This window comes from Salvia splendens, chromosome 17 (assembly GCF_004379255.2).
Source record: "Salvia splendens isolate huo1 chromosome 17, SspV2, whole genome shotgun sequence".
Classification (NCBI taxonomy): Eukaryota; Viridiplantae; Streptophyta; class Magnoliopsida; order Lamiales; family Lamiaceae; genus Salvia; species Salvia splendens.
The window spans coordinates 28147154-28157594 of record NC_056048.1 but is presented as its reverse complement, the minus strand read 5'-3'; the positions used below and the strand labels follow the sequence as shown (position 1 = coordinate 28157594).

The 10441-nt window shown below is 35.8% G+C and overlaps 1 protein-coding gene across 4 annotated transcripts; it reads right to left on the bottom strand.

Moving 5' to 3' along the window:
• Positions 1–4798: 4798 nt before the first annotated feature.
• LOC121774836 (putative disease resistance protein RGA4) lies at positions 4799–9907 on the bottom strand. 4 transcript variants are annotated; one of them, XM_042171698.1, is made up of 4 exons: positions 6413–9907; positions 5999–6126; positions 5042–5558; positions 4799–4954 (listed from the first exon to the last, which is right to left on the bottom strand). In XM_042171698.1, the coding sequence occupies exon 1, from the start codon at positions 9815–9817 to the stop codon at positions 6428–6430; it is 3390 nt and encodes a 1129-aa protein (XP_042027632.1). In that variant the 5' UTR covers positions 9818–9907; the 3' UTR covers positions 4799–4954; positions 5042–5558; positions 5999–6126; positions 6413–6427. The 4 variants fall into 4 exon arrangements, with proteins under 4 accessions (XP_042027632.1, XP_042027631.1, XP_042027633.1 ...); XM_042171697.1 differs by having other exon boundaries at positions 5042–5337; XM_042171699.1 differs by lacking the exons at positions 4799–4954; positions 5042–5558 and adding an exon at positions 5654–5841.
• Between the last annotated feature and the right edge of the window lie 534 nt (positions 9908–10441).

The window sequence follows — 10441 nt, the reverse complement described above, 5'->3', positions numbered from 1 at the left end:
TGTGTGAATTTGAAGAAATGTTTAATGATTAATCAAAATAAAACACGAAAATATTGTCATCATAAATACATAATCTCATTGAGAGGAAAAGTAGCGTTCAATTAAACATTTTGGAATAAGTGTGTGCAACTTAGTTTTGCAAGTTGATCTACTAAAAAGGACTACCTCCATCCATATCTATTTGAATTCAACATAAAATTATATTTCTTACATTTTCTTTGGTATTTCCAATCACAACACAAAAAACCTGTATATTTATTTCTCCATAATCACAATCCTAAATATCATCGCAAGCCTAATGAGTCCTAAATAATATCTGGACCAAGATTTTACATCCAAAATTCCTATCCAAGTGTAGCATCTACCAAAAATCATATAGAACAACTAACGCCAGAAAAAAAAAAGATAAGAAAAATCACCACACCTTAAAATATAACAGCATGATAATAATAACATAAATATACGTAGCTCTGCCAACGGCATCCCTGTATAACAAACAGTGCAATAGATGAGACTAATGAGATGCAATATTTATAAAACATTAGACATGATGAATATAGTATCCAGCAAAACGGTTGTATTATTTCAGTGTAAATTGTGACAAAAATACTATAAAAACAAACAAGAATTCGAAGATATTCATAATCACTTAATTTTTTTTCCGTTAATCTGGATATAGTTGCAGGGCGTGACATTTGTGACGTAACCATAGAGGTAACTTTCCATTTCCAATAGTCTCCAAATCTAACCATTTAAGAGCAGTAAGATGTTTAGGTGAATCTGGCAGATTTTCCCAATCTTGGATTGAAGAACTCTAATAATTCTCAACTCTTATCATTTCACATGGCAAATACTGCAAACCATCGCAATTAATAATCTTCGAGGCTTCCTTGTGATTGTTGTACGCCAATATCTTCCAAATCATCACAATCCTGTATAATCAACTCCTTCAAATTGATCCATATACCATTTGGTAATCCTTTCAATATGGGGCAATAATATATGATCAACTCCTTCAAACTGGGGGTGCATATAACAAGAGGTTGCGTCCATGATGGAAATCTTTCTCCCTGGAATCCCATAATCGTTAACGTCTTCTTCAAATTTGAGTGAGGTTGAAGGCCTTCCAACACATCCTCATCATATTTACATTCACCTTCGCTTTCTTCATCCCACGGTAATCAATATAAAGATGACATAAGTTAGTTAAGTACTTCTTAAACAATCATTGTGTGCCCTTAATGTTTGCAAGTGAACCAGTTTACCAATCCAATCCGGAAGATATTCAATTCTTGTTAAGTTAATATCAACTTCATGATTGAACTTGGCAACTCCTCAATTGGACACCTTCCAACAGTTAAAACACGAAGACTTTCGAAGTCAGAGAACATGGTAACATAGATGTTATAATCCATTAATAGAGTCCGCAAATATTTTGCATTTTCTTTTAGAACATTACTTTTGAGAAGCATGTATCGAATAGGGGTTATGCCATCTGCATTATGAGAACCGGCTAAAACAGGAGATGCAAGATCATGCACAAGATCGTGCATCACACAACTTGTCACATTTCCATAATTTTCTCTTTTGGCAATTTGGAGTAAAGAGTTGTGTAGAAGAACATTGATAAATTTGTCTCCGATAGATCCCATGTCATTGCTTCCTTCAACTACAAGAAATCCTTCTCCCATCCAATACTCAATCAATTTATGCCTTTCGATTCTATGACCTTTAGGAAAAATCGAACAATATGCAAAAAATCGAACAACAATGACATTTCCCTTAACAGAACTAATGCCCAACAAGGAATTGATAAAACCATCCCATGTGGGACGAACTTCATTCCAAACATCATCAGGAATAAGAAGATAAGGCCTATCTTTCAAAGCTTCTTGAATCTTTTTGAGAATTTCTTGCCTACTCTCAACTTCAACTTGATCAGAAGAAGTCAACTCCTTGAGGATTTTCTTGAAAAGAATGATTGGATCAAAAATTTGGGAAACATGCACCCAAATATGTGATCCAAAGAGTTTGTTTTGTTTTAGAAGATGAAAGACTTTCCTAGTCAAAGTTGTCTTCCCATTCCCACAATGGCAAGGATAGAAATTAAACGTTCATCAGATCTGATACTAGTCGTAAGAATCTCAACTATTTCTGACATCACCTTATCTCTTCCAATAAAAATTGGATCAAGAGTGAATGAGTCAGTTTCACGAGACACATGAGGAAAAGTGGGCACATTGGTGGCAAGCATCTCTTTGAGGCCAAGGTCAAGGTCAAGGTCGGCAGCCTCTTTGTTAATGACCTCCAAATTCTCATTGATTTCCTGGATTCTAAGAGCCATATTTCGGGAGCGTGAAATGCTAACGCATGGTGAGGAGAAGCATGAGAGTACCTTATGTTTCATAGGTTTGATGGGCTTGATTTGTTTGCAGAGGTGATGATAGTTGAACTCATCCAAAACGTTGTCAGCATCGAACGCCACGTTTTCAAGCTTCTTGAGCCAGCTTTTGACAGCCTCACCCTCACCGGGAATAGTACGCTTCTCTGCATCATTCAAGAATTTCTGGATCGTGTCCAGACTCCCACTTAACTTTTTTGCTTCTTTTTCGAGGCCTCGGACAAGTGAGAACTCTTTCTTGGAGTGGTCGATGAGGTTTTGAACTACAACTTGAAGGACGGCGGCGGCAGCTTGTCCCTCCATTCTTTCAGCTGATGATAACTGTTTCAGGGAGAAGGTTTAGAGTAGAGCTGCCCAAGGTTTACCGAACCGGCGGTTAAAACCAAAACCGTAACCGCCGGTTTTAGAACCGAAACCGTGAATTTTAGAACCGTGGTTCGGTTCAGGTTCCAAATTTTTCGAACCGAAACCGGGACCGATCCGTCGGTCAACTGACGGTTTCACGATTCCGAACCGCCAATGCAATTGATAAATTTAAACATAGTTAATCCTTATATTAAAACTATACTCCATTAAATAAAACATTGTTGAATGAACCGGTTTTTGAGTTTTATACTTTTATAAGTAAATTTCATTTTTGGATTTGGTAATATCTGTGAAAACAATAATGTGAGACAAAATTTTGTAGCAAAAATAACTTTATAATACTATTTGGTAAAATTGGATGGTAATTTGGTAAACATAAGAGAAAAGATAATAAAAAAAATAGACTAGATTACAAGATGGAGTCTATGGAGTATGGACCATTGATTATGGTAATAACTTTATAATACTATTTCTGATTTTATTAATTAACATAGTTTTTTTACGTATGGAGTCCATGGAGTATGGATCATTATTAATAAATATTTATTGAACATTGTTTAATAAAACTTAGAAAAAATTGATTACTTTAAATAAAGCATAATACTCTAATTAACATTGATTAATGAATTTGTAGTCTTCAAAATTGATTAGTTGAGTCTTCAAAATTGATTGGTTGGCAGTGGGTGATGGTTGCACTATTCAAAATTGATTGCACAAAACACCATTTCTTTTATTTTTATTTATTTATTTATATATTTAAATGCTAATTTTAAATTCAAATTGGACCTCATTTCCCCCTATTTATATCACTTTGTAATTTGTTTGTAAATTATATCACATTGTAATTGGTTTATAAATTTTATCACATTGTAATCTGTATATGTAAATTGTAAATTTGATATCATTTTCACTTTACTCGTCTTAATTCAATTTAAACTATCATTTCCTTGTTCCAATTTATTTTATAATTTCAAACTACATGGCAAAAAAAAATTAAGGAAAATAACTGCGAAACCGCGAAACCGAACCTAAACCGCTACGAAACCGCAGAACCGAAATCGTGAAACAGCCTCACGGTTCAGTTCTGGTTCCATATTTCTCAAAATCGGAACTGGCGGTTCCGAACTGAAACCGCCGGTTCATGAACCGTGGGCAGGTCTAGTCTAGAGTTTAGGAATGGAAATGTATTATTGGTGCACTAAGAGAAAGAGAGATATTAGGTAAAGAAATGGATAAGAGCTCACAGCCTTTCATTCTTCTACATATGCTTTTCTTTTTCATGTTCTCATCTTTCGGTCCTGCCGCAACTTCTTTTTTGTTTTATATTTTAATTTAATTGTCGTTTGGCAGGCAAATGAGAAATGACCATACTAGTCAAATTTTGTTAACAGGGTCGTGTATCAGATTAAATAATATGGTGAGTTGAATTAAAATAAAAGATAAATATAAGTACTTATATTAGTTAATCGGTGATATAAAAACTAAACCATCTTTATTTCTTAAACGTGTTTGTCATGAGAAAAAAATGGACTTCAGGGTATATATAACTTTTAATATTATTTATTTTTATTTTGAAAAAAATGATACATACGTATTTAGTTGTCTTGCTTCTTTTTTGGTTAATTGCTTATAAAATCATGAAAAATAATTGTTTCTAGTTTATTTGCTTCTTTCAAAATTTGTACGACGTATCATAAAGTTTAAGAAATTTCTTTTTGAGTTCAAATAAATTTTATACAAAAAAATACAAAATCTGAATTTTGATTAATAAATGTTAATTACATAATTAAATTATAAAATTTTGTGGGTGAGTTAAATTGTGAATTATAAGGGCTGGGCCTAATTTTTGTATCTATATGGGCCTCATGTCATGTTATTAAACTTGATTCTCGCGCTAGCTATTTATAATCCACACCTTATAATAGAGAAAAATTATTGATAATTTAAAAAATAGTTATGCACACCATTATCACATTATGTAACAAAAAGGACAAAAAGATGACATTTAAAAAAGAAAAACACAAGATAAGATAGAGAAACAAAGCTATTATTATACACATTAAACAAGCTCCCATCACAAATCTAAACCCCTCTTCACACAAAAGGGCTAACAATGTGCCCAAAACAACACAAAAATAGAAAGAATGGAAACAAAGATATCCGCCCCAACTCCATGACCATGGCACCCTGTGTTTGACAACATACTTGTTCAAATCTTCGAAAAACAGAACGAAAAGAAGCCATATGAAACGATTCGTGCAGAGAAATACTCACCAGGATTGCCCAAAGTATGCGATGTAGGTAGTGCAGGAAACAACATCTCAGTGTAACACAACAGATCTTATTAGTTACTACTTATTAGAGAATGTTGGTTCAAACAGAGTGAACAGAAGGATTGATCCGATGGCTGCTCAAAATTGGTTACTGATGATGATGATGATGTGATGGAAAAACTGGTTTGTTGAACTGCGCTGCGTAGCTGTCGAGTCGTTGTTGCCTGCTTGCCAGAGGTGACTCAGCAGCTATGCAGCGCCAATTGCTCTGACATGATGTGTCCGGCACATCCATAACTACATAAAAGTTCAACAACAAAATCAATCCGAACTTCTTAAATACCATACATTTTACAATTTTCATGCAATAACACCACGGATAAAAATGAGTACAACCGTCAATATCTCTTGGTATACAAATTTCGACATTGTTTGGAAACAAGTCTCTGCTTCATCTTCTTTTGCCACCATTTTGAGGTACAAGAAATACGTACACACAACACAAACACATGCCAAACCTGTTGGGAAATTTTTTATTTGCAATTTGCAACACAAACACATGCATCCATCACTAAATATAAGTGAAGTGACCGTAGTCTAATAGACAGACAAAAGACCAAGACATAACTACAAAATATAAGAGCTTGTTGCATAAAATGCAACAACAATAAAAGCAATCAGAACTTCTTAAATACATTACATTTTACAATTGTCATGCAATAGTCATGGATAAAATGAGTACAGCCGTCAAATATTGGTATGCAAATTACACAAGTCTCTGCTTCATCTTCTTCTCCAAACCTATTGGGAAATTTTAATATGCAATTTACAGTCCAAACAAGTAGAGGAAAACATATGTAAAAACATGGCTAGAATTGGAGATGATGTCTCAAATAAATTGTAAGAAAAATATGATTCAAAGAAAATGAGATTAATTGTTGGTGAAGCTGTATCTTACCAGTGTGGATTTGAAGAAATGTTAATGGACAATAATTCCATCTTCACCTCAAACTCCAACACAAATCCTCCCTCATCCTCCTCCAGAGTCCCCTAAGCTTTCTTATAGAAACACAAGAAGGAACGAAGCTGGAACAGAGATAATAAGAGTTTAGTATCTTTGTAAGACTTCACTCACATTTTTCAACACAACTATTACCACAAGTATAGTTAGCTAAGATTTCCCTCTTTTCTTAGTCTTTCGTGTATCATTTATCTACTACAAAAGACTTCCAAAAAAGCACTTTGAATCCTAATGAAGAATGAGAATCCTATTAAAGTAGAAACGACTTATATTTTGGATTGAAATTTTATGCTGATTCACTTTCTTGTACTCCACTAAGGATGTAGATAAACAAAGGAAGATTAGACTTACAATTGAGCAGCAGATCTAAAGCTTGTGACCATTGACGTAGATGATGGTGCGACTCAGCAACTGGTGCCTCTCAGAGGCCATCCGTAATTTTGGACAATCGCGAATGTGAAACTCCTGTAATTTGGTGAGTCTCTGCATTGAGGGAAGACTCCTCAAGTTTGTAAAATCAGATAGGCACAACTTTGTTAGAGATGAGAGATGTCCAAACCATTCAGGCAATGCTTCTTCTCCAAAACCCTCCAACTCTAAACTATGAAGAACCTTGAGATGTTGAATTGATTTTGGCAAACACTTCCATATATCTAGCCCTGTCAAAGTTAGTTCACCAAGTGAAAAGTGACAGTCTAGCAATATGTAGTCGACTCTCGCATTAATGGCCACTCTATTCTCTTCTGACCATAGCCTGCTAATATCGATCTCCAATTTTTTCAACCTGCGAAAAGGCCAGACATAGCCACTAGAATTGAACATGAATATAGGGACAGCAACAACGGTCAGTTGTTCAAGAAATTGTGATTTTTCCAAGCAACGAAGAAACCTAGGTAGATTCTGAAGGCTCTTTAGCTCCACCATAGACACTTTCTTGAGCAAAGGCGCCAATGGCTCCACCATTTCCACCAGCTCATGGCAATCATGAATCTCCAAACTACGGAGGGATGTAAAGCTCCTCCCACCACTTGGATACGCTATGGACCTCAGACTTCGACAGCCTCTTATAGTCAACTGCTCCAGAGAATCTAGAGCGTGTAAACCATCTGGTAATATTCTCAACATGGGGCAATGCTTTATATCCAATTCAGAGAGACTATGAGTTTTACGGAATAACCAGTTTGGGAGATATTCCAATCTATAGCAGTGGTGTATCTTCAAGGATTTAAGATGAGGAAATACCTTCACTTCATTGGCAAATTCTGTTCGTCTCTTCTCGCTCAGCTCAGCCATATTTAACAATGACATACTTTCAAGTGATGGAAAGATGACTTCGTCGCTATTGCCAGTCCAACAGAATAAAGAATTTATAGACCTCACATTGCTCAATTTGCTCAAACTAAGAAATTTGAGATTTGGCAAGTCCCCCAATGTCGGAATTTCATCAAATTCTTGGCAGCTACTCAGTGTTATCTCGATCAGCCAGTCAAGCCTCCTTTCAACAATCCATGATGGTAATCTTTCGCCTTTGAATCCTGCAATCTTTAACACCTTTAGCTCTTGGTGAGGTTTGAGTCCTTCCAACACAGCCTCATCATTCCTTTCTTCCTTTTTGAGAGGCCCATCATTTCTTCCACATTTCCCATTTTCACCCCATTCTAACTCCAAGGCGCTTAGTTTTCGCTTCTTAGATAACTTTGCTTTCTTCGCTTCCTCAGTGTCAGCTACCTTTTCCAGATTCTCAATAGACAGTCGTTCGAGATTGTCCAAACTCCCCAACTCTTCAATCGTGTATCCTTTCAGCTCTCCCACTCTAAACTTGAGAGCTTGCAGATTAGTTAATCTCCCAATCCTAGGAGGCAACTTTACACCACTCTGAATATAAAAATACTGTAAACTAATCAAGTACTCAAACGTACTTGGCAGTTCCTTCAAAGACCATGTCAATGCATACAATTTTTGCAAACCACCGAGTTCACAAATCCAATCTGGCAAATTTTCAATTCGTGTTCTTGAAATATTAAGATTCCTCAAACATATCAACATACGAATGGAACTCGGTAACTCTGTAACTTTATCACAATCGAGAGTGAGGAATTGCAAATACTTGAAACCCGAGAAGACTGTGGTTTCAATAATTTCACCTTGGAAGATCAACGTACGCACATATTTGTTTGCTTCTTCTGTTCTTTCATTTATATCAGCGTCACCATCTCCGTGATACAAATATCGAACTTGATCGGTTCCACTTAAAAGAGAACTTGCGAGATCATGCATAAGATTGTGCATCACACAACTTTCAACATTTCCATACACATCTCTCTCTTCAACTACCAATAAAGAGTTGTGTAGAAGAATATTGAATACATTGTTGCCCACAGTCTCCATGTCATTTCTTTCGTCATGTTGAAGAAAACCTTCTAATATCCATAGGTCAATCAACTCTTGCCTCACTATTTTGTGACCTTTTGGAAAAATCGAACAGTATGTGAAGCACTTTTTCAGTGACAGTGAAGACAAGTTATCATAGCTCAAACTCAATATCTTTGTGATATCTACAATGTGTGAAAGCCAATTCTCTTCGACTGAAAGCCATTCTTCTTCAGATTTATCGCGCATTATTCCACCAAATACGCTGGCAGCTAATGGCAAACCTTGACATCTTGTTGCAATCCTTTTCCCAATAGCCTCTAATTCCGATGGAAAATCTTGTTTTCCTAAGCTTTTTTCTTTAATAATTGTCCAAAAATCATTTTCTAACAGCCCTTTCAGCTCATGTGTATGATGTGGCCTCACAATTGTAGCAAACTCTGTAATTCTAGTGGTAACAACAATAGCATTTCCCTTGATAGAAGTAACGTCCAATAAGGAATTAATAAAATCTTCCCACTTGGGACGATCTTGATTCCAAACATTATCAAGAATAAGGAGATAAGTTTTATCTTTTAAAGCTTCTTGAAGCCTTTTCAGCATATCTTGCCTACTCTCAGTTTCAACTTCAGAATAGGAAGAGGAAGGCAATCCTTTGAGGATTTCCCTTAAAAGAACGTTTGGATCAAAATTTTGAGAAACACAAACCCAGATATATGATCCAAAGTGAGCCTCTTTCTTTAGATGACTGAAGACTTTTTTGGTCAAGGTCGTTTTCCCCAATCCTCCCATTCCCACAATGGCAAGGATAACAACACGTTCATCAGTTGTCATACAAGTGGTAAGAATATCAACTATTTCTAACACGACATCATCTCTTCCAATAAAAATTGGATCAAGAGTGAATGGGTCAGTTTCTAAAGTAGCATCAGGCAAAGTGGGCTCATAGGTGGCAACCATGTAATTGAGGACAAGCTCCTCTCCCTTATTGTAAATATACTCCAAATTCTCATCGATTTCTCGGATTCTAAGAGCCATATTTCGGGAACGTAATATATTAGGGCATGATGAGAAGCATGATAGTACCTTTTGTTTCATGGGTTTGATGGGCTTGTTTGCTTTGGAAAGGAGATCATAGTTGAACTCATCCAAAACATTGTCAGCTTCGATGGTCACCTCTTTAAGCATGTCGAGCCATCTTTTGACACCATCACTGGGAATGGTACTCATCTCGGCGTTTTCCAAGAATTTCTGGAGAGCATCCATACGCTCAGTTAGTTTTGCTGCTTCTTTGTTGAGACCTTGAACAAGTATGAACTTTTTCTTGTAGTCGATCAGGTTTTGAACAAGAACATCAATAACGGCGGAGGCAGCTGCTCCCTCCATTCTTTAAGCTGATAACAGTTTCAGAGAGAAGGGTTAAGGTTCGTGAAGGGAAATGAATAATCGGTGGAGTGAGAGAAAGTGAGATCTTAGGAAAAGGATAAGATGTTAAGTGGAGTATTTCATCCGAGTAGTATTTTATATTGCCAACGAGTTTTTTTGTTCAGTGAACTACACGCTAACGTTTCCATTTAGAGTGTCCACAATGGTGGCCCTTGAAGGCCACCATTCGTGGCTCTCTTATGGTCCTCTGCAATGGTAATTAACAAAATTTAACAAAAACAATCAGGGCCCTCTCAAAAAAATAAATTTGTTCTCTTTTTTTAATGTTATTTTTAATTTAACTATATTAAATTTTATTAGACTTTAAATTTATGATATTTATAAATTTAATTAAAATAAAATAATTTGGATTGTAAATAAAAAAATTCACAACCTAAAAACAAAATGTAGCAAGAACTTCGTTGTATTATATTAAAATAGGAAAATTATACAACGAAAGTTTTCTAATTTAAAAACAACAACCCGAAAACCCATATCACTCTGCGGCGCCCCTTCTATGGTTCCAGACCTCTTCAACCATATCAGCCTGCAGTGATGTATGCAATATTTGGCTCCGCATATCGG